Source organism: Cicer arietinum, chromosome 4, assembly GCF_000331145.2.
Source record: "Cicer arietinum cultivar CDC Frontier isolate Library 1 chromosome 4, Cicar.CDCFrontier_v2.0, whole genome shotgun sequence".
Lineage (NCBI taxonomy): Eukaryota > Viridiplantae > Streptophyta > Magnoliopsida > Fabales > Fabaceae > Cicer > Cicer arietinum.
In genome coordinates, this window is record NC_021163.2 from 20,375,836 (window position 1) to 20,401,293 (window position 25,458).

The 25,458-nt window shown below is 28.4% G+C and overlaps 3 protein-coding genes across 3 annotated transcripts in view; 2 read left to right on the plus strand and 1 right to left on the minus strand.

Moving 5' to 3' along the window:
* The window catches only part of LOC101511429 (cell division cycle protein 48 homolog), a 4,376-nt gene extending 3,735 nt beyond the window's left edge, over positions 1-641 (minus strand). Inside the window, exons 1-2 of the mRNA XM_073367209.1 lie at positions 472-641; positions 201-367 (exon numbers count right to left, since the gene is read on the minus strand). Coding sequence (XP_073223310.1) covers positions 201-367; positions 472-500 — 196 coding nt within the window. The 5' untranslated portion in view covers positions 501-641. The remainder of the gene's footprint in view (positions 1-200; positions 368-471) is intronic.
* A 7,218-nt stretch (positions 642-7,859) lies between these two features.
* On the plus strand, positions 7,860-10,956 carry LOC101511762 (membrane magnesium transporter). The gene is made up of 4 exons (XM_004497473.4): positions 7,860-8,067; positions 8,196-8,248; positions 8,924-9,024; positions 10,646-10,956. Exons 1-4 carry the CDS (start codon positions 7,995-7,997, stop codon positions 10,737-10,739), a joined length of 321 nt encoding a protein of 106 aa, XP_004497530.1. The 5' UTR covers positions 7,860-7,994; the 3' UTR covers positions 10,740-10,956.
* Positions 10,957-20,393: 9,437 nt separating this feature from the next.
* On the plus strand, positions 20,394-22,029 carry LOC101512076 (uncharacterized). The gene is made up of 3 exons (XM_004497474.4): positions 20,394-20,633; positions 21,640-21,718; positions 21,809-22,029. The coding sequence occupies exons 1-3, from the start codon at positions 20,479-20,481 to the stop codon at positions 21,875-21,877; spliced, it is 303 nt and encodes a 100-aa protein (XP_004497531.1). The 5' UTR covers positions 20,394-20,478; the 3' UTR covers positions 21,878-22,029.
* The last annotated feature ends 3,429 nt before the right edge of the window (positions 22,030-25,458 follow it).

Sequence of the window (25,458 nt, forward strand, 5' to 3'; positions counted from 1 at the left end):
TAAATCAACAAATAAAAAACACTAAATTAATCAACCAAATACCTAATTACAATCACGATCAACGAAAAAAACACTTCATACTTGTTTTCTTCTAACATTACAACTCAATGAAACATCCAATTCTAGGTAAAAAAGTTAGATCCTACTATGATTGATTTAAAGTTTTTTATTTAACCTAGGGTTAGTTAGGAATAGTATTACCTTGATCAGAATTGTGTCACCGCGAAAAAGTTGGAGTTTCTCCATGGTGTCAGGGTGAAGTGCGACGACGGAGTTGTCGTCGTTGACGGCCTCATCGACAACAAGACGGTTTGGCGCCTTCTTGCGCTCCAAAATCGCCGTGCTAAAATCTCGCTTAGTTCCCTTACTGAAAAGAAGGAAAAAAAAAAAAAATCAGATTGAATAAGAATCGAAATTGAAATTGAAATTGGAATGAGAAATCGAAGGAATTGAGATCTGAAAGAGGCTTACGAATCTGAGGTTTCAGGTTGATTCGCCATGGAGAAAGAAGAAGAAGAATGAGAGAATTGAGATGTGAAAAAAGTGAATGCAATAAGGATGGGAAGTTAGAGAGGGTTTGGGTTGGTAGTTTTATAGTGGATATTTTGGTGAAGTGAGGAGTTGGGTAAGCTCGGTTTCTTGATACCAAAGAAAATCTCCAAAAAGATTTACCTTTTTTTTGTTTTGATGCTATTTAGATTTAGATATTCATAGACATTTCGTTTAATCCGTAAAAAAAAAAAAATCAGATTTCGTTTAGTCCTTAAAAAAAAATCAGATTTCGTTTAGTCCTTAAAAAAAAAATCAGATTTCGTTTAATCCTTAAAAATAAAAAAAGATTCGTTTAATCTATAAAAAAAAAAAATAGATTTGTTTAATCCGTAAAGAAAAAAACAGATTTCGTTCAACTCTTGATTAAAAAAAAATCCTTTAACGTTCTTTTAAATTAAAAATTTGTTCTAGTTTAAATTTGTAATAAATAAAAAAAAAATTATATCCAAAAAATTTAGAAGTTTATTCGAGAAAAAATAAAAATTTATTAGTATATTAACGAAAGAAAAAAAGAAATTTATTAGTGTAAAAAATTGAAAATTTATTGAAATAATAAAACTATGTAAAGTTGTGTAATGTTATGATTTTTCTAACTTTAATTAGGATTATTGGAAAAAGTTTGAATTTTCTCATTTACTCTCCAGAACATATTTCTCTTATCTCTTACTCTCTATCTCTCTATCTTCATGATAATCCCAATTAAAGTTGAAAAAACCATAATAGTATATCACTAGTAGGTATCAGTAATATATAGATATTGATTTAAAATTATTCTTATTAATTGTATTGTAATATATACAGTGGGAGGTAACTGTTGAGTTTGTTAAAGACCTTCACTAGTATTAAGAGACTTATTGCTTGTTTTTTCTTCAAAGGTCTTAATAGTGGTTTGTAGATTGGTTTTATTTTTTCCTGGTTCAGGGATGGAAGATTACTAGCTAGAAGTTTGGAATTTTGATCGAAGGTGGATGATGGCTACTTTTGCATTTTTTTAAGTAATTTAATTGTGTTCTATTTGTTAAACCAAGTTTAAAATGTACAATGATGATTTAGGGGAGGTGGATAGTAAGTTGGATTCAGATATAGTTTAAAACTATGAGTAATTTGATTTATGTATTTGTGTTATATAATTTTGCAAAGATTGTTGTGTACTATTGAACTTGTGTTTGGGTGTAACTTATATCTATTCATTTGTATTACACATTTGACTTAACTTAAAGGTTAATGTTCAAACATGTGAAACGGTTAATGATGTAATAACTCTTAAATTCTAACTTGTATATATAAATAGAACTTTTAGGGTTTACTGTAATTAACTTTGATCATAATTAGATTATTGAAATAGAAATATCAGATAAGAAGGTTTTCTTCATTATTTTGTGTGTGTTTATTCTCCATTGCTTTAGTTCAATATGATTTTACTAAAGACTTGATTTCTTATTTCTGCATTTTTCTTGTTCTCACTTTAAGATTTATTGTTCGCAATCATGGAGGATCAACAATAGAATTTGTTCTTCATCCATCACTTTGATCATCCCTACTTTCGTTTCTCTTCTCTTGATTGGGGATAATTATCCATTGTGGCGTCGTGTGATGCTCGTTGCTCTTGGTGTGAAGAACAAAAATTGGATTCATTTATGGATCAACTCTACAACCTCCCAATGATGATCCATCATATCCAATTTGGCTTCTTAATGATAATGTTGTGGCTTCGTGGCTCCTAAATTGTTTCCAAAGAACTTCTTGCTAGCATCATTTGTTTGTCCATTGTGGCAACAATTTGGAGCGATCTTCAAGAGTATTTTATTCAGAACAATTGTTTTGTCACATCACAATGAATTTCCTTTATCATTCGCTTGGATAGTTGACACATGAGCTACATCACATATAGTTTATTATTTGCATATGTTTAGCTCTTAAAAATCCTTGTCAAACAAATTTGTTACCCTCTTTAACAATATAAGGTGTCAATTTTTTCAGTTGGGAATGTTTCACTTACTTCTACATTGACCTTACAAAATATTTTACACATTCCTGATTTAAAAATCAACCATTTATTTGTTGGTTCATTACTGCATGACTTTCATTTATCAATCTTGTTTACTAATGTTGGCTTTTTGATCCAAGACTAAGAAGAGGAATGTGATTGGTGAAAGTGACTTTGCCCATGGCATTTCCTTCCTCAAATCAAACTATGTGCACTATTTTTAATTTATATTAAGAGTATTTTGTTAGTACCAAGTTGTATTTATGTTGTCATATTTTTTTTTTCATTTGACTTGCACAATTAGACAACTTGTCTGACCAAATTTTAAAGGTTGTACATAATAAAATTTCTGATTTGTTTCCTTCAAATTTTACATAAAATGCACCATGTCAAATTTGTCCATTAGCAAAATTTCACCATTTATCTTTTATTTCCCACAATAATCATGTTGCATTACTTTTTTATATCTCATTCACTGTGATGTGTGAGGGCATTTTAACAAGGCTACTTGAAATGGTAGCCATTGTTTCTTGACTATTATCGATGATAGTATAAGATATACATGGATTTACCTAATGAAGCATAAGTCTGAAGCCACAATGTTGTTTAAATATTTCTTTAAGTTTGTGCAAACTCGGTTTAATAGGGTTATTAAAGAAGTTTAAATTGATAAAGCAAAAGAATTGCAATCGACTATTTTTCTACAAAATTAGAAAAAAATTCACCAGTTTTCCTGCTCATACAAACCTCAACATAACTTTATAGTTGAGACTAAGCATCTATATCTCCTCAATGTTGTTAGAGAATTTGTACTTTAGTTCAATGTTCCCTTATCTTTTAAGGGAATTGTGTAAGTATTGCTTCCTACTTGATCAATATGACACCGTATTTTGGCTTGGACAACAAATCCCCTTGTGAACATAGTTAAGAGTGTTTAACAACTTGTGTTATGCTTTCACCATTCTTGCACATAGGTCTAAATTTTATCCACGTGTTGCGCCTTGTGTTATGTTTGGTTATCCATTTGGTGTAAATTGGTATAAAAAATTGGTCCTTGAAACTCAAAAAATTATGGTCTCAAGCGATGTGACTTTTCAAGAAATTATTTGTCATTTTCACTCAATCACAAGTCCACCTTTAACTCAACATATTTTTTTGACAATGTACTACTTAAATCTAAAGTTGACTCCAACCTACCTACACATCAAGACTTAAGGTAAGATTAGTAAGGCACATAAGCTAGCATATAACTTATGTTGATACTAACATGTGTCATTAGAGCACATGTTAAAGATTTAGAAATATTGATTATATCTTAAAAAAATTGAATGCACGGTTTTCAAAAAAGGAAAATGCAAAATTTCAAATAAAAATTTATATCTTTAGTACACTTATGGCACATGTTAGCATTTCCTTGTAAGTTGTAAGTTATAAGTTATAAGTTATAATATCTTGTAACATTAATTTATAAGCTTATAGAGTTTTTTATAAACTTCTTCAAGTAGCTTTTGAGTTTATAACTTATCATTTTTTTTCTTTCAATTTTTTTTATTATTGTAACTAAAACCCTTTTTCCACTTTAAAATTTATTTATTATAATTTCAGATAAATAATTTTAATAAATATTATGTTAAAGTAAATAATTTAAAATACTTTATTTATTATAATTTAAAATAATTTTATTTATAATAATTTAAAGTAAATAAATTTATGAGTGGTAAACGTTAGACAATGAATAAGTTGACTTATAGCTGTCTCCAAAACCTTTTTAGGGTTTGAAACTTGGCATGTGTGGCGACAGTGCATCTGTCTGGTTTTGACCGTTTCGTTGTTGTTGGTGTGGTCGATGTCTTCACATGTGGTTGTCGTCTTCACGTGTATGTATTATAGCAAGAAGCTCCATATCGTAACATTTTGCGTTTTGCGTGTTCTTGTCACGTTTTCACGTACGTTGACCATTTCAATGTCTTATTGTGTAGTTTATGCTCGTTCAGGCTTGAGCATATTGCAGTCTCAACATCCCATCATCATCATTACCACATAGTCTGATTTGAGTTTTATTTTTTATTCGCGTTTTGCCCGCCATCAACATGTAGCATCTTGATAGTTCTCTTCGTCTTCATAGTTGATATGTAACGATGAACATGTGTAAACTACTTTCACGGTTCGCTCTTCGTGACTCAACACATGCAAAAATGGCAACAACGATTACCTCAAACGTCACAGCCATTTCAGACAACACCTCGCAACCCTAATCAATTTTTTTTGTCTAAGCCCACAAAAATTATTGCACAATTCCTTTGGGATTGTTACGAAATAGTATTATAAAAGTGTACGGATTTTATAATAGTTAAGAATTTTATAACAAACAATTCAATTTTAAATAATATATATTCCTAAACCTAATATTTTTTGTTGATAATATAATTCATGGTGGTTCAATCTGCACCTTAAAAATTAATAATACTATCGTTATATTATTATAGCGGAATATAATTATTATTAAAATAATAATGTTATAAATAGACTTTCACATCATAGTTAAGAATTTTATAATAATACCATAAAAAAATTCTTTAAGAATTTCAAAACCAACACCGATGTTGCCAAAGACAATTATGATTGTGGAGTCTCAGTTGTATCATAAGAAACCATAAGGACGAGGTTTGCAACAACATAGACATGGATATGATGGTGCATTGACGATGCAACCTTAGGTGAAGCTATAACCTATGACAATAAAGTTGGATAAGTGCTTTGATACAAATAGAGAAAAAGCCAAGTCATCGAAGTAGACTCAACAAATTGACTAGAGAAAAAGGAACATGTGTAACTTCATCAAATAATTGAGGAAGAACAAGAGAGATAATTTTTTTTAAAGAAAATCAATACTCTTTGGATTGAGCATAAATAATGATTGTCATTTTTTTTAAGCAAAATCTTAGTGATTAGTAAATAGTGATGGAGAGAAAATTGGTTGCATTAGAGATCAAACCATCGACCTCTTTCATAAATAATGATTGCTAATGATTATGGCTTACAAAATTGATGAAAATTCTGATTTTCTCTTTACTACTCTTTAATAGAGTAATGATCTTAAGCACTAATTATAGACTCTTTTTCTTTTTCTTTATACGGAGCATTATCCACATTAGTTTTCATGTTATGTTTGATCCGATATAGGAACGATTCAAATACCAAAAAAAAAAGAAAAAAAAAAGGTTTTAGACCTTAGATTTTTTTATTTTAAAAAAATATAAATATTTGAGTCATATAATAAATAAAAGGCCTCATAATTATAAATAACTAAAATCATTGACATATATATTTAAAATATTTTTCATCTAAAAAGTAAGAAATGTAAAATTAAATAAAATTATAATAAAATATTATTATAAATATTAGAAAGACTTTTATTTTATTTTTTATTTATTAAAATTTTATTTTAGAATTTATTTTAGATCTCAATAAATATTGAGTGACCTAGATTCGATACTGAGATTTTTTTGTTCCTTTTGTTGAAATTCCCTAACCTTTACACTAAAATATGATTATGTGACTTCTGGCATCGACAAAATCACACATCACTTGGGCTATATTCTATTTTTTGAACTCTACCAATAGAATAGGTAAAAAATTGGTCCTCTAAAATCAATTTTATCACTATTGGTTAATGGTGATTAAGTTTGGATCGATAATATCTCCTTTTCTTGACCCAAAACATTATACTTGGGTGCCTTTTTTCCCCATAACTGAAGACGTATATTTACTATAAAAAATTAAGAATATTTATTTTAACGTAAAAAAAAAAAAAAGAATATCAGAGATATATTTGAGTGCAATAAAATATAAAATTTTGTTTTATTTTAATAAATAATAAAAAAATTTGCACACAACTACAAACTAAAATTCAAATATAATATATTATTTATGTTTAATAATTTTAACATTTATTGATTAAATTATATCTTATAGATTAATAGAGAATTCTATTAGAAGTGTCAAAATATTTTATCCATCAATGACAAGTCATAAATTTTTAAACTCATTAAATAATTTAGTAAATCATTTTATGTGTAAAATATTTTTATATTATATTATATATATATATATATATATATATATATATATATATCAAGACTAAAATATATTGTGAAAAATAAAAATAAACATCACGAATGATGATTAACTGGAGTTAATATCAAGTTAAAAATTTCAAATTTAATTTAAATTTTATAAAGTTTTAAGAAAATTTTTATATATATATATATATATATATATATATATCAAGACTAAAATATATTGTGAAAAATAAAAATAAACATCACGAATGATGATTAACTGGAGTTAATATCAAGTTAAAAATTTCAAATTTAATTTAAATTTTATAAAGTTTTAAGAAAATTTTAAAATTCAGAACAATACAAACTTAATTATTTTGAGCAAAACTATAGAAATTTTATGAAAATTTGGCTAAACTATAGGAGTTTTGTAAATAAATAAAAAACAGTAAAGTTATAGTAGTAACAACTTTTTTTTTTTACTGGGAGTTACAATTTAGTTTATAAATTATTGATCGGAGTGTAATTATAATTATTCATTTTAAACATTGTGAGACACTTTCATTATATAGCCTCTAATTATTTTAAAAATTAGCAAAATATTTCGGGTTGTATCTTTTGTAGTCAATTTTGTCATGATACTTATTTATATTAGTTAGTTTACTTGATAGATTTATTTTTCAATAGTTAATTTAATCTCTAAAATTACCATGTAAGTCACATTCATAAATAATTTGATAAAAAATTATATTTTTATAATTTGGTTTTCATACATTTGGACTTGTTTTATTTTTTTTATGAACAAGAAGAAATATAGAACGGAAAAGATAAATTATTTTAAATTTTAATTATTTTTAATAGATTTTAAGTTTGCAAAAAAAAAAAGTTAAAAACTACACACCATCAATTTAAATATTTTTATACTAACAACAAATAGAAATCGTTAATTGATTAGTTATTTAATAATAAAAAATTATTTTTATAATAAAATGATGAAATAAAATGTTATGTTAAATTGAAAATGTATTTTTTTTTTACTTATAAAAAATATAAATTTTATAAATGAAAAAAAGGTGAAAATTGAAACAAAATCTTACCTAAACTCCCCACCATAGTGTGATTACTTTATTGGTGGTGTGATTTATTTATTTTTAAAGTGAGATATTTAGATAAAAAAATCCACTAAATTGATACAATTTAATAAAATTAAAGACCAAATTTGGTATTTATTCTATAAAACATACTCATTATTCAATTGATTAATAAAAAAAATTCCTATTAACAAGTTTTGGTGTGCCCTTAGTGCTAATTACCGGTGTGGTTAGCTTCTACGATCTGTGTCCATACGTCAATTTACTCCTCCAATTCTCCGGCCTTTGGTGTTGAATAAGACAATGGGTTTAGGGTTTGGTGTTGGATTCCTCGGTGTTCTGATTCTATTTCACGCAGCTTATTCAACCATCCAATGTATGCACCAACCACCAGGATTAATATTTCTTCTATTTCATGTATTTTAATTTTTAATTTTTTTAGAGTAAAAAGGTTTGGGGATTTGATGTTTTCTTATCTGAAAATTGGGTTTGGTTTGGTTGCAGATAGGGCTTTGTTGAAGATTACAGAGGAAGAGTTTTCTGGGTCACCTTTTAGCGTAAGTGTTGTTCAATTTTGATTTAGTTGATTTCACTTTTAGATGAGACAAAATTGATTCCAGGAGGTGTAGAATTGATTTTTGATTTTGAGGTTTGGTTTCACTGTTGAGAGAGCATATAGTGATTTCACACACAATTGATTTTGACATATTTGTGTGACGTTGATTGCAATTGATTTTGCCTTTAGAATTTATTCTAAATTGAAAATAGAATTTGTTAGCTCTTGATTCTAAACGTTCAAATTTATTATTGAATTCAGTTTTACGTGTATCCAAATGAAAACCATTTTTTATTATAATCAATTTTACGAAATCAATTTATTCAAAATCTAATTTTACCACCATAGAACTAAACACACATCTTTGATTAGAATTGATTTTACTTCTAGAATTTATTCTAACTCGAGAGAAGCTAGAATTTGGAGTTTTTGTCTCTGCAATTGATTTTTAACATCTAATTTATTGTTTAACTCACTTTTACATAATATATCAAATCCAAACATATATCATTTTGCATTCAGCTCCCTTTTAGCTAGATCCCGAAATGAATTTTACAAAATCAATAATTCATAATCAATTTTTGTTACCGCATAACTAAACACAGACGGTCGTCATAAGTTTGATTTGTATTGGTGTTTATTGGAATTTTCTAAATATTAGATTTTGGAAATGCAGGTGGTGATTGAACTGTCTCTAGGTTTATTACTTTGTACATGGGCTGCTTTGACTGTGCCAGGGAAGTTTTTGTGCATCCTCCCAGATTCTGAAGAGAACAGGTAACTCCTACTTGTTTCTCTTTTTCGAAAGTTGAATTTTTGTGATTGTGAATTACTGAATTTAAGCTCTTGGTTGATTTGATTTTGTCATCTCATTGATAATCATTAGCAAGAGGTTATTGTTTTTTAGAGAACTAGCAGCTTGATAGCATCTATGTCCAGCAAATGCTGATACACTTCTGGATTAGGGTCTTCTTTTAACAAACAACTTAATTAAGGGCTTATGGCATAAACGCATATATCTTATAAGTGCTTATATATAAACTATTTCTATTACAAAGATAAAATAAAGTTAAACGACTCAAATTGTTTTCATATATAAACATTAACCTGTTTTCATAAGCTATCCTTGAGAGCTTGTGGAAATAAGTTAAAAACAACTTATGGACATGTCATAAGTAGTTTTCATTAGCTCTAGCAAATAGTCTCACAATACAAGTGTTAAGGTCAGTTAATAAGTTTAAATAAGTCAATCCAAATAGGCCCAATAGTCACTGTAGTAAAAAAACACACAGTTACACTTAAACACATTAATTATCTCCACCATCAATTTGAGATTGGCCGGTTCACATTACACTTTTTCCAAATCATCTTTAAATAATTTTCACTATTGATTTATGATTGGATGACCAAGATCAATAACGGCATCTGCAGTTACTACGTGGAATGCAAATCCCTTCCTAGACTATGGGAATGGAACCTAGTGACTTTTGTGAGATGTTATACTTGACATAAGTTGCTCTTACCATTGTTATAGTATTGCCCTTTTATGCTTGGTAGGTATTAGGTAATCATGGTCAAGTTCTTCTGTTTCTTAGTGAATCTGTCTTGGCAGAGAGGGCTGAAATAGTAGAGGAATTGAAATAGAGAAGATTTGGAAGTTAAGAAGATGGTTCGAAAAGGAGGTTCATAGGAATTTGAGGGAACAAAGTCTCCAGTAGCTTCTAATCTGCCTCATGCTGAATTTCCTATTTATATTTATATACACACTTACAATTGACATAGTTCTAGGTGGTGGAGAATTACTTTTGAGGAAAAATGATTTTAGAAAATTAATGGTAGAAATGATAGTGTTATGTTTGATGTGTTAGATTCATTATTTGCTTTGGGTCATTAAGCCGTTTCTGTTAGATTCTCATTCATATTCCTCTAGTTAGATGCTAGGCAACTGTGACAACTATACTCAATTTGGCATTATGTCTCAAACATAAAAGAGACAGGAAATTTTGACTGTTCCTCAGCATGATATGAAATCATGTTCAAATTATTTTATTTTTATTGTCTAGCACTTTTAATTAGTTATTTATGTCCAATGAACTCTGTATTCATAAGAGAGTTATTCTAATACTCGACTCCAGAAGGCTTAAGCTTCAATTACCAATCATGGATAACCCCTTCCCCATACTTGTATGATTTATTTCATTAAAGCGAGATAACAATTTACTCAATAGGAACAAGTTTTTTGCTAGTAACCCATATAATTGTTAATTGCACTCTCCATTAAAATATGGCATGATAATTAATATATAAATATATTGTAAAAGCATGTTGCCTAATAACATACCAAGTACATCATATTCACAGACCATTTAGTATTCATGTTTTGTTGCTTTGGATGCAGGATTGTTTCTTTACCTGTCAACCCGGACTTCATGATCTTCAACCATCGTGGCAAACTTTTTCCATTGGAAATGAATGCGAAGCTGAGACATTGAAAACTTTTCTATAATAGGGTTGAGCACCTTCCTTATACAAGGGCTAAAATTATTTTCTCAAAAATTAAATAGTTTTTTTTATGTATGAGTTTTTGCAGCTTTTTTTTATAACTACATACTTTACACTTTTGTATCATGCACCTGTCTGTAATTTGGGCAGGATGCTACTATTACTAGAGTCATTTATTTATGATGAGGTAGCCACAAGTTGACTATACTTATGTGAATTATTTGCTTAAACATTGAATTAGATTGGCAAACTAAAAGCAAATGATATTGTTTATCTAGGTGAAAAATTGCTTGACCTTGATTAGATTGCCAATAATGTATTGGATACTAGTATGCATGTCTTCTTCTTCTCAAAGCATCTTTCTTGTGGGAGACGTTACTCTCAAAGCATCTTTCTTCTTCTCATGTCTTGCGTCCAAAGACTTCAAAATGAGCTTCTTCCCAATTTTGAACTTAAAATATACATTAGACCTTGTAGAAGAAAGAACCACACTTGAAACCAACGATCTTGATCGCCCAAACCACCACCATGCCTGAACATTGCAGTTGCACGGACAAAACCTTCCAAAACCAGACATTGTTTTCCATAACACCCGATAGCTTAAACTGCAAGACATTTGATTAAAGACATGTTGTAATTATAAAAAGACAAAATTACATTAAAAGTTCTTTATTTTATTTAAAAATGTACAAATAACGGATTAAGTCGAAATTTGATGTGTTTTTTATTCAGTTTTAAAATTAGGTTAGACTAATTTTTAGACTAAAGTCTGATACTTAATTCGATCGAACTTAATTGAGATGCGAGACAAATAAGAATAGGATGATACAAAGACAAGATTGATCGATCATAAGATAAGTCATCTAATTGTAATACATAATTTTTTTTAAATTAATAAATAACTCACAACTTATATAATATGGCATGATACATTTCATAACAAATGATAAAATGGCCAAAACATAAAAAACTTTATTAAGTAAAGATAGACTACTTGTACACACGTTATCAAATGACATATGGAACTATTGCTTTCACTAATATTTATTAAATAGCGCAAGTTGTATCCAAACATATCCCTAACCACACGACTAAATATTTACTGCTCCCCTCTTAATAAGAAAGTAGGAAGTCAAAGAATATTTTGAAATACAACTTTTTTTATTTGACCCGAGAATGTACGTGTGAAATGAATTCAAATTTGGTTATTTTTTATCTATAGTAAAATTAATAATAATAATAATAATAATAATAATAATAATAATAATAATAATAATAATAATAATAATAATAATAATAATAATAATAATAATAATAATAATAATAATCTTAAACTGCAAGACATTTGATTAAAGACATGTTGTAATTATAAAAAGACAAAATTACATTAAAAGTTCTTTATTTTATTTAAAAATGTACAAATAACGGATTAAGTCGAAATTTGATGTGTTTTTTATTCAGTTTTAAAATTAGGTTAGACTAATTTTTAGACTAAAGTCTGATACTTAATTCGATCGAACTTAATTGAGATGCGAGACAAATAAGAATAGGATGATACAAAGACAAGATTGATCGATCATAAGATAAGTCATCTAATTGTAATACATAATTTTTTTTAAATTAATAAATAACTCACAACTTATATAATATGGCATGATACATTTCATAACAAATGATAAAATGGCCAAAACATAAAAAACTTTATTAAGTAAAGATAGACTACTTGTACACACGTTATCAAATGACATATGGAACTATTGCTTTCACTAATATTTATTAAATAGCGCAAGTTGTATCCAAACATATCCCTAACCACACGACTAAATATTTACTGCTCCCCTCTTAATAAGAAAGTAGGAAGTCAAAGAATATTTTGAAATACAACTTTTTTTATTTGACCCGAGAATGTACGTGTGAAATGAATTCAAATTTGGTTATTTTTTAGCTATAGTAAAATTAATAATAATAATAATAATAATAATAATAATAATAATAATAATAATAATAATAATAATAATAATAATAATAATAATACCCTCTTGTCTATAAAATAATTTGGGATGAGATAGATAACTCAAACTTGATCTCTCCTTCAACCATGTTTTAATATTGTCTTTATTTTTTCATCCTTATTTTTTTTTTGAATCAGGTCAGACCCGACCCGTACCTTACGGACTGAGACGAGTTGATGAATCAGATTTTGTGCACCCCTGCTTTTATTTACGTATGACACTTGATTCTTTTTTTTTTTTTTTTTTTTCCTTTTTTCCATTTCAGCCATTTATCTCTTCAAACATGCATAAATTCGTTAAAACTGAAAATGATGGATCTGCGAATAAGCTCACAACACCAAGGTTAGCAACATAAAATGACAAAATGGCTACAAATTTTATAAAATTAAAGTAACTGAAATATCTATGTTCACGGATCTACAACGTTGATAACGTTGAAGTCATTGGTTTAATCTGATTGTATTGGATCAAAGTAAATATATAAATATGAACAATATAAACATTGTAACAAAACGAGAAAATCAAATGTTGCACTTTGTTGACGAGATAACAGAAAAACATGAAGAAAAAATTGATTTATATGAAAATCACTTATTTAGATAAAATGTTAGAGGAAAAACGATGTAGAGAGATAATTTCGGACCAAAAAATGTTCCTAAATCACACCTCTTCTATGATGAAGAAGATAAAAACAAAAACTGAAAAGGTAAAGAGAATGTGACAACTAGACCTAAAAAGCTTGAATTTTTCTATGTATCTTGTGGATATGTGGTATCAATAGTCATTAACTATCACTTTTGTCATTGAATTTATATTAGTAAATTCATTAAGTTCTTGCATATATTAGACAATTTCATTACATACCAAATACATTTAACTAAATTCCTTGTGATGTAAGTGTATAAGAGACCATTAGAGTATTAATGATATTTGTTCAATCGACAAATATTAATATCATTAGGTTGAACGTCTTGTTTCGGGTTCAAATCCGTTATCTCACAATTGTGTGAGTTAATTATGGTGTTATTTACCATATATTTTAATACAAAATTATTGATTGAATCTGTTTGTACTTGATCAAAGTAAATATGTAAATCTGAACAAAATGAATACTGCAACGACAGGGAAAACCAAACTTCACACTTTCTTGGCGAGATAATAGAAAAAATTGATTTATGTAAAAATCATTTTCTTAGGCCAAAGTATAGAGGAAAATCAATGTAGAAAATTGATTTCAAACTAAAAAAATGATCCTAAATCACAACTCTTCTATGATGTAGAAGATAAAGATAAAAAAGAGATAAAAAAAGGTGTCTGCTACACCTAAAAAACTTAGACTTTTCTATTTATCTAATCAATGAGATTTATCAATAGTCATTAACTATCAATTTAGTCATTGAATTTATATTAGTAAATTCATTAAGTTCTTGTATATATTAGCCTAATTTATTCCATACCAAATACATTTAACTAGATTCATTGCAATGCAAGTGTATAAGAGACCATTAGAGTATTATAGATATTTGTTCTTAAGTTTTAATTCAATTGACAAATGTCGATATTGTTAGATTTAATGTCTTGTTCTGGACCTCGTAGTTGTATAAGTTAATTATAGTAATATTTACTATCTATTCTATTACAAAGAAAAAAGAGTATAATGAGATTTGGTATGAATGAATTAAATAAATAAAAAAATTCAAGTGTGCAATTATAGATGTGTAAGAACAATGAATCTCACATTGGTGGTAGTTACCTTGAGCTTGTGGAGGTTTTATGGGAGATTATAAGATCAAACATATTTGTCGTAACACTAATTAGTATGCAAATAAACTGACTAATTTTTCCGTCATAGAGAACTTAGTTTGTTGGAGTTGGCTCATTTCCCTCCTTCTTTAAAGCTTCTTTTAAATGATGATTGTCAAAAAGTGTTATTCCCTCGTGTTGATTATTAACTTCAGTTATATTATTTTCTTCTCATTTTATCATAAAAAAGAAATGTGCTAAAGATTTATCTAATATATTTTTTTATATATTAAGTAAGAATAAAAAACCAAGAAAACAACATAAACACCCTACCCAGTAAATCAAATCATGCTAATAAAGGATCGCGAAAGTTTCTCTCCTTCAGTTGTTGAGTTCCTTTATAAATAGAGAACTCTACTTAGTTAGAAAAGCACACCAAAAGTTCTCCGAAAATCTGAGACTTTTCTCCACTTCTTCCTTTTTGTTTCATCTTTTTTTCTTTCTTTCGAGTGATTATTAGTACCATATTACGAGTGAAAGTCATTAACTGTCATATTAAATGTGAAATTCTAGAACGTTTTTCTGCAGTGCAGTAAAAATTTCGATACAATTTGTGTGGGCTGTTTTATCTTGGGGACTTCGTAATAGTCTGCATTGAACAATTTGTGCAGTGCTGCGAAATATTTTAAAGAGAGCAATATAGTCTACGACTTAACCTAGTAATATATTCGGTGGTAAAAATTGATTTTGAAACAATTTTCGAAACTCAAAAACAATAAGATCTTTCGTCATAATTCCAAAATAATCCCTAACTTTTTTTCAACGTTAATCAAGTTATCCTCTGTCAAATTTTTTCACTAATGTCACAAACTGATGCGATGACAAATTAACTCCCACATAAGCAAATCTAATGGACATTTTTGATATTTTTTTACTTTCTAACTTTGCCACATGTTCTCAACATTGTTGGGGACTAAATTGACATATTGACATCTTATTTTAGTATTAGATTGACCTTTTGCATTCTCTTAACCCCATTGACCATCGTCCTCCCCAACCCACAACGTTTTTTTGTTTCATTTTTGTGTTCCTCTACTTTGTTCCATCATCAAGGTCAATTGCAAACTATTCTTCTCCAATTTTATTTCCTTCCTATTATTCCACTTTAGTTTCTTTTTTAAAAAAGGAATCATATATGCGAAAATGATATGATTAGGATGAGTGGTGGCTCTCAATTTACTTCATTTATGAAGGGGAAAAATTATATTGGTAATTTAAGATTTGAGGAATATGTATTGAGGAAAACTGCCCAATTATGAGAGGAAAACTATGATAAAGATTTCAAGGATGCAAACTCGGATCGACCTTTCTTTGGTTGTCCGATTTGGAAGGTAATGTTCAAATGTGCATTTTTTTTAATTTCTTCGTTTAGTTCTGTTTGAGAGATTTTACTCAAAAAACTTAAATTATTCTGTTTTGATTCTTCCATTGATGATTTGAATTATTATGTTTCAGAAAGAGGATTATTGTTTCTATCTTCTATGGTGTAATAAAGCTCCTGATATATTTGTTCCTATAGGTGTTGGTGTTGCTGGAAATAAAAATGAAGTATTGAAAAATGAAGGTAAACTTATAGCCAAAATTGATCGACTGATAATATGACAATGACAATAATCAAAAGTTATGCAATAACACAATGAGTGTATGTCGAAACTTATGGAAAGTTGAAGTTGTAATGGAAGAACAAACTCGGTAGAGAGAAGTTTTGGTGAACATTAGGAACAAGATTGATGCAACCGTGTTAGAACAAAAACAACAAAAATATGATCTTGTTGTCATGTGGTTTTTAATGATGTTAATTACATTATGGATTGGTAGGTTCACGACATAGATTAGGAATGCAATGATTATTAATGTTGTTATTTAAGTTAGCCGTTGATGATTTTAAATGTAAGTTAATTGTTTAATTATGTGTCTGTTTAGTGACACCGATAAATTAATTTATAATTTATTGAATTAGTTTAAAAATTTATTATATTAAATTAAATGTGTTTAGTTAATAAGTTTTTTAAATTGTTTGTTTGTGTTAAAAATTTGTTTGTTTGTTATGTGTTAAAAAAGTTTCATTGTTTAATTTATTGAATCAATTCTAAAGGTATATGCAAAACAAAATTGTTTGACATCATGGATGCATGAGTTAATTTAAAAGTTGGTTGGATTAAATTAAATGTATTTACTTACTAAACTTTTTATATGGATTGATAGCTTTTTTTGAGATGTTATTTTAGCTGCCCACACACCATTCACTCACATTATATTATTTGCCAAGTTATTTGTCTTATTTGCAATATTTTTTTAAAAAAATATATTGTTCTTTTAGAAATATTTGTTACCAATAAAATAATTTGATTAAGGTTATTGTTTGTTAAGTTATTCGTCTTATTTGCAACTTTTTTGCAAAAAAAAAAAGAAGATACATTTTTATTTTAGAGAGATTTTTTACCAATAAAACAATTTGACTAGTGTTATTGTTATTTTTTTTTCAATAAGATTATTGGTATTTTCACCCGCCACATCGCCCAATTATTTATAATTGAAATTTTGTTTTAGCATTATATATTTTTTTAATAAAAATAAAATTCCAAATTAATGTTTTGATTATAATTAAACAAAAGGTTAATTAAGACTTCTAATTATGATTCTAAGTGTTTTGGTATTTAACATGTGTATTTGAGTATGTTAAAAACACGATATGTACCAAGCATTACAAAATAGATCACATTAAAATAAAGAAAACAAAATTAGTGAAACAAAGAGCGTTATTGACATATTTCTGGAAAACGAAAAACGTTTTCCACATTTGCGATAAACAAGAATGATCAGATTTCTATATAAAAGATTAGATCCAGGAAGTGTAATATGAAGCAAAAATGTCAATTCTAAGGGAAGGGGTTTGAATTATAATTGCCCCTTTTAAAAAATTATTGTTTAAAACTGAAAGTTTAACTCAAGATTGATCTTGGTTATAGACGAAGAACGATCTTGGTTAGTGGAAATTCAACAATATCAATTTTATCAATTTAAAATCTGATTGTAAAGCATAAAATAAATAGAAATAAAGATAGAGAGATCACACACGCATATATCCTGGTTCACCCAAACACGAGTTACGTCTAGTCCTCACAAATGTGAGATTTTCCACTAAGTGCTCAATGCAAGATTGTTCTTGGTTGTCACACAGTTTTGACAGATCAATCTTTGATCTTTACACAGTTTCTACCTTTCTACCTAGAAAGGATTTCCTCAAGTTTTACCTTACACTATTTCAGAAAAGATTTTACAAGCTACCTTTTAAAACATAAAAGGATTTTTACACACTACTCAAACTATGTTTAACAAAATAGTCTTGAGTTATAAAGGAATGATTTTGAGAATGTTAGAATCTGAGTATTGCTCAACTCTTGTTTGAGAAATATATTTTATAATTAGAACTCAGTTATTACTGATTCTAACACAACACAAAGAGTAAAAACTGCAAGCTGAAGAATGATTTTGAGACACTCGAGTATGATTGAATGATTGATACTTTGCTTGACACTTTTTGTTATGTTTTGTTCTTTTATCTTGAATCTGTATTTATAGGCTTCAATAGAGCTTAAGACATCTCATTTATCCGTTGAAATAAGGCCAGCTGTCATGAGAAGGTGGATGGATAAAGTCAGTCAAAAAGCAAGAGAGTTCATGCTGAATCTAGGAACGTTCTTGACATCCAAGATCGTTCTTCGAATTGATTGGAGATGAGCTGACTTGTACTTGTGATCTTGTCAGTTGTCTGAGATGATTGCTAGCTTTGAGTCAAGTGTGCATGTCTTGATTGAAAGTACAACTGCAGTGTACTTTACAACTTGTAAATTTGTATTTGCATTTGCCTCATATGAAGAATGATCTTGCTTTGTACTTTTCATGAAGCATGTCTTTGATCCTTCAAATTCTTGAATAATTCTGACTTAGATTGATCCTTACTTATTCTTGATGAAGATATGAGATGAACAAAGCTTCCAGGATCCAATCTTTCACAAAGAAAATTGATCATTTATGTTTATGATAAATGTGGAGAACGTTATTTGTTTTTGAGACATATGTCAAGAACGTTCTTCGTTTTACTGTTTTTGCTTTCTTGATTTTAATGAGATCTGCTTTGAAATACTTGGTACCTAACTTGTTTTAACACATTCAAATACACATGTTAAATACCAAAACACTTAGAATCATAATTATAATTCTTAATTAATATTTTGTTTAATTTTCATCAAAACATTAATTTGAGATTTTGTCTTAACATAATCCATTCCATATCTTCATCAGAAATATACAATGATCAATCTAAGCAAGAATTACTCCAGAATTCGAACAGGCTGGAAATGACACTGCTGTTGTACTTTCAAACATACCTGTATACGTGATTCAAGGCATGAGATCACTTCATATATCTGCCAAGATCAGAACATAAGTCAACTCATCTCAAGAAAAATTTGAAAAACGTTATTGGTTCACAAGAACATTCATGTTTTCAGCAAGAACAATCTTGCTTTATGGCTGATCTTATCCACTCACGTACTCATGACATATGGACTATTTCCAACGGCTAAATGAGTTGTCATAAGCTCTCTTGAAGCCAACAAATAAAGCTTCACAATGAAGAATATATCAGAACTCAAAGTGTCAAGCAAAACATCACTCATTCAATCATCTGGAGCTTCTCAATCATTCTAAGTTTCAGTTATGTCCTTAGTGTGATATTAGAATCAGTACTTACTGAATTCTAAAATCTAGAATCTATTCTCAAACAAGAGTTTAGCATACTCAGATTCTAACAATCTCAAAAATCATTACTTTGTAACTCAAGACTATATTGTTGACATAGCTTGAGTAGTATGTAATTTTTTTATTTTTTTTTATTTTTTTTATGATTTATAAGGCAACTTGTAAAATCCTTTATGAAATCGTGTAAGGTAACCTCTGTGGAAATCCTTTATAGGTAGAAAGATAGAACTTTGTAATAGATCAAGATTGATCTGTGAAAGCTGTGTGAAAAGCAAGAACGTTCTTGCTTGAAGCACTTAGTGGAAAATCTCACAATTGTGAGGACCAAACGTAACCCTAATTACAATTAGATATATCCTTGTGTGACTCTCTTTCCTTATCTCTATTTACTTTTTGTCTTACAATCAGTTTTTATATTGATAACTTAATATTGTTGTTTTCTTTCCACTAACTAAGAACGTTCTTCGTTTGTATACAATATCAATCTTGAGCTAAACACTTTAGCTTTTTAACAGATATTTTTGAAAAGGGGCAATTATAATTCAAATTTCCCTTTTTTTTTTTTATGATTGACATTGCTACTTCAAAACTGTCATGATACGTAGACCTATAAATATACACCAACACATTATCTTTTATTATATCTAATTAGTGTTATTTTATAAAGAAAATATGAATTAAAAAAAAAGTGTTTAGGGGTTTCTGAAAACGTCTCCATTCTTTTAATGTTTAATGTTGATTTAGCATTATGGACTAAAGACAATCGTCTATGATTTTACGGAATTAAGTTCAAAAAAAAAAAAATTATATGCATTAAACTCAAAAACTAGTTAGTATATTTATATAGACCAAATACATATTTAACCATATATAACTAGTGAAAAAATCTGGAACCCTGTTTCACTATCAAATATCAATAATGATTTACCTTTAGATTTGGCTTATGTATGCAATTGAAATTATTTAATTTCAACATTTAAATATTTTCCATTAAAAAAAAGAATATATTCGATCATAATTTTGTGTCCCTAAAACAAAACGACATCGTAAAGGGTCTTATCTTATCTAATTTGAGTATGCTGGGTTTACATAGGAGTTGATAAAAAGGAAGAGAAGATAGTGGTAAACCGTGAGTGAGAAATCAAAAGCAATGGACAAGTATTTCAGTTCTGCTTATCGCGGTGACCCGGGTGTTCCTCATGCAGATCCACACCGTTTCGTCAACATTTGGATCGGTTCCCTTGCCTTTACTGCTTGCAACATTATTAATCCCTATATGTGGCACATCGGTTCCTCTACCTTCAAGTATCATTCTCTTTCATTCGTTCAATATTTCTAAATTCAATTCGTTGTTTTTCCTTCTAATTTTAGGGTTTTCTTTTTCACCCACCACAATATGCTCTTCATAGAATTTAAATAATAATTATTTTTTCAACCTAGAACTGTTCGTATTTAATTGTATCATATGCATAGCTGGATAATCCATGATGGTAAAATAAATTCAATCCATTGTTTTCATTGGAAAATTTGTTACAGTTGAGTTTTATGCTTCCTTCCTTCCTGAATATGTTAATTGTTTGGCCTGTGGAAATTTTTATTGAATTAAAATGTATTCACATAATATGTTTATGTTTAGAATCTTGTATTTCTTCAACTATTGTGGTTGTGACAATGCTTTTGTTTGAAGATTTACGAGTGAATTGCCACTTTAGTCCATGAAATTGTTATGGTCTGATATTTTGGTTTCTAGAATGAACAGAATTTCGAAATGATTTTTGAAATTGAAAATTTACTATCACATTAGTTTCTCTAGGACAATTTCGGAGACTAAATTGACCAGCTTAAGGATTAACATGATTGAGTATTTTCATTTCAAAGTATTTTAGAGTTTGTTAATTTCATTTTCAAAGTTCTGATATGATAGCTCATTATGAAATATTTCTTCTTCTTTTATTGCATATGTTTATTCATATGCAAAAGTAATGATTTAGGAGCCAAATGATTTCAAAATGCATACTGCCAAGTCACTTTATTATTGTTTATTGCAAGAGTTTGAAATGATTTGATTGATATTAAGGTCTAAGCTTATCTATGGCACAAATCTAAAGCAATAACTTCCTATGGAGGTCCATTATAATGCACAAGCTGTAGCTCATTCATTATAGTGTCTTGTCTTTCTTCTTGGTTTGTTTTGAACTTATTTGTTAACTAAACACCATTTCTCTCATAACCAATTATGATTTTGCTCTGTGAAGTTTTCTTCTGCATCAACTCATTTACATCTATTAATGTAAGATACTGTAATTCGCAGTTGGCATGATAGGGTAATGCTATTTGAGCAATATCACTGGAAAAGGGCAATGAAGAAGAATCAATCATATGAGTTCATGGTATGATATTTTACTTCTCTCAATTACTAATTTTTTTGAGAGGTTGGCTGACCATAGCTAAAATTATTTTTACGCTGTGCTTTGTTGCAGTGGAACAAGACCTGGGATAAGGCCCACCGAAAATCATATTACTTCAATTGGCCTGCGTATTTCACTTAGTCTCTTCTTTATTTTCTCTCGTTGTTGACATTGTATTATCATTACTTCAGTTGTAAACTTGGAGAAAATTTATGACCCCTCTTTGGTTGTACTCTCGAATATGACTTCTGAATACAAGTTTAAACAATGACAAGGATGTGTGTATTGTGCTATGTCCATTGTCCTTGTGATGCCATTGGATTACTGAGATGTGTGTTAAATGCAAAAATTATGGAAAATAGTCAAAATACGAATCATTTAGTTAAAAAGAATGATTGAAACGTGTTATACTTGACTTGCATAGCAGCGTGTTGCTTCCCAAGGAGTTGAAGGATGAGATGCTATACCTATGTGCTATCTGTATGGACTGTTGGCTATGTGTTTTAACATATTAGTTTTATTTCTGTTTTCACTTCCAATTATAAAAATATCATATTGTTTTCACGTTATACACTTCCAAATTTTGCAGAAGAAGCTGGAAACCAACTTTTATTATTTTTACTATTTTCTATATCTTTTCAGGATTTTCAGTATTGTTTTATGTAAATTTTTGAAAATAGGAAACATACTGATATTTTTTAAATAAAAGTGAAAGCAATAATGGAAAATGAGAAGAGATGTCTAAATCAGACATATATCTTTTCTACATTTTCAAAACAAATTCGGTACGGTTTAGGAGTGTGATTCTACGCAGGTGTTTTAGTTTGCTGAAGTCAACGTCGAAGTAAAATAGCTGAATCTCAGGTCAAATAAAGGGTTGGGTTACTGGGCCAACATGTTGAATTTTAGGTCGGATAATGGGTTGGGTTATTTGGCATTTTGGATTCTTGTCTAGAAAATTAGATTTTATACCCCATAATTTGACTTATACTCTTTAATATGTAAAAAAATCCAATTTCACCCCCTTTCATTTTCATTCATTTCAAAGTATAAAAATTGCTCTAAAATCGTACCTCTTACCATTTTGTACTTAAAATTTTCCTCCCAAAAATCTGGAACACAAGAAACTGTATTTTCAAAATTTTCGGTGGTATAATTTGTGTTCCATAAATTGCAAAACATAAATTTTTTAGTAGTGTAAATTGTGTACTGGAAATTTTATTTGGTAGTTAATTACTCTTCCAGAAAATTTAGTTTTAAAATTTTCGGTAGTTAATTTTATTCTACTGAAAATTTTAAAATTTATTATATCGAAAATTTCCGATAGTAATAAGTCCTCAAACATTTTATCATTTCACTTTTTCAGCACATGAAGCTAAACCGTAATGAGTTCTTAACATCATTAAATTACTAAATCAAACATCTTAAACAAATTGAATTCTTACCATAAGTAGATCGTAACACCATAACATCACAATTCAATATTCCAACACCATAACATCACAATTCAATATTCCAGCATAATTTTTTTTTAGGTCCTTCTTAATTGAGTTTCTATGCTAATGTTCTGGTTGCACATATTAATTGTCGGTCTTGTAAAAAAACTATACTAAAAATATATTAAACTATATATATTATGTTATACTATACTATGTAATAAAATAAATTATTTACTAACATGTTCATTCCACACCCTAGCTACAATGTGGTGATCATAGTCTTTAAGGACGAAAAGATAGAAATGACCTCCAGGAAACAGAGGTTGGTTGGGCTGCTAATGCATGCTCCTCTTGCTCATGTTCCTCTTGACCATGCTGTGTATGATCCTCAAATGCATGGTCCTACTGCTCCTGCTACTCAAACTCAGGCTAAATATAGTAATCATCCTCTTGTTGTATCTTTATTGACAGCTCTCCTAATAGATTTAGATTGTGTAGGAGGTCGAACTTGAAAATATTCCACAGTGTTTTTTGCTCCTCTGATCGTCACTGGAAAAAAAATTGAATGAAAACATTCAAACAAAAAAATTGAAAAATGACAGAAAAAAAAACTGACTTGAAGATTTCATAAATGAAATTTTCCGGTAGTTATATTTCAATATCGAAAATTTGAAATTTTTGGTAATTATATTTTAATATTGAAAATTTCATAATAACTACCGAAAATTTCAAATTTCTGATTGAAAATAACTCCTAAAAATTTCATTTTCAAAATTTGTGGTATTGAAATATAACTACCAAAAATTTCTGGTTAGAGAAATTTGGATAAAACAAATTTCTTTTTCGTAAATTTGAGAACGTGAGGGTATGATCAAGATATCCGAATTTGTTTTAATTTTTATTATTCATTTAAGGGTATTTTAATAAATTAATGGATACAAATTATAAATGGAGGGTACAAGTCTAATTGTTTGATACAAAATCCAATTTTCTCTTGTGTATAGTGACTTCTTCTTCTACTCTTTAATATTCCTAAAACCTCTAATATTTGTCTGATTTAACTAATTCAAAAATATAAAATACACATTTGAATTAATCAATTTTAAAATGTATGAAGACTGTTAAGAATATTAAAAGTGAAAAAAAAAAAGTTATCATTACCTACAATATGCCCTATAATGGGTTGGGTTCATTATATCTAGTTTTAATATATAAAAAGTTAAACTTCTTTTTTAATTAAGATATTTTTGAAAATAGTATTTGACATAATCTTTTCTTTGAAGGATAAAATAAGTAAAAAACAAGTTAGGTCAGTAAAAAATAAGTTAGGTCATTTCCAAACGTGTAGTACAATGATATAGTATGAGATGCTGAGTATGAAAATGAGATGGTTTCAATTTTGATTTGTACATTAATATAGTTTAAATTTGAAAAGTTATCATGTATACTGACTAATGGAAAATAATGTTGAGAACTAAATTGTAACAAATTGTATTTTAATATAATGTATTGTTGAGAAGTCTTTTTTCCCAATTTTCTCTCATTTCTCCATTGAGGTCTTCTTCCACCTCTGTTTCTTTTCTATAATTTCTACTATATTTTTTAGAAAATGATATGCTAGAATTGATGGTTGCTCTCAATTTACTCCATCTATGAAAAGAAAAAACACAATTGGTAATTTAGGGTTTGATGAATTATGTATCGAAAAAAATTATCTAGTTCCATTTTGTTTTTGTGGCAGAAAAATTATGATAAAGATTCCAAGGACATATGCAAATCCAGATCGACCATTCTTTGATTGTCCTATTTGGAAGGCAATGTTCAAATGTGCAAATTTTTAATTACTTTGATTGTTTTTATTTTCTGGTATGTTTGAGGGGGAGTTTTACTCATAAAAACTAAAATATTTTTTTGTTGATTCTTCTATTATTATGGTTTCTATAATTTGTTATAGTTTATTCTTCTACTGAGGATTTGAGTTATTGTATTTCAAAAGAAAGTTGTTGTACTTATTTTCTATGGTGTGATGAAACACCTGACATATTTGGTCCTAAAGGTGTTTGGTGTTGTTGAAAATAAAAAAGTCTTAATTGTAGTTTTGGTCCCCCTATTTTAGCTGAATCACAAAAGTAGTCCTCCCATTTTATTTCTCCCCAGTTTTGGTTCCCCAAACAGAATTTTGGTTCAAAACTTTATGAAGTTTCATTTTTTCAAGTCACACTACACCATTTATAATCATAGATTTTCAGGTACAATTGTTGCACCACGAAATCTTGAGGCATA

Excerpts from the sequence above, each read along its gene's own strand:
- LOC101511762 (XM_004497473.4), top strand. The coding sequence starts at position 7,995 with ATGGGTTTAGGGTTTGGTGTTGGATTCCTCGGTGTTCTGATTCTATTT. Across the intron at positions 8,249-8,923 it reads TTTCTGGGTCACCTTTTAGC|GTGGTGATTGAACTGTCTCT; the intron begins GTAAGTGTTGTT and ends TTGGAAATGCAG. Across the intron at positions 9,025-10,645 it reads CCAGATTCTGAAGAGAACAG|GATTGTTTCTTTACCTGTCA; the intron begins GTAACTCCTACT and ends CTTTGGATGCAG.
- LOC101512076 (XM_004497474.4), top strand. The coding sequence starts at position 20,479 with ATGGACAAGTATTTCAGTTCTGCTTATCGCGGTGACCCGGGTGTTCCT. Across the intron at positions 20,634-21,639 it reads ATCGGTTCCTCTACCTTCAA|TTGGCATGATAGGGTAATGC; the intron begins GTATCATTCTCT and ends TGTAATTCGCAG. Across the intron at positions 21,719-21,808 it reads ATCAATCATATGAGTTCATG|TGGAACAAGACCTGGGATAA; the intron begins GTATGATATTTT and ends GCTTTGTTGCAG.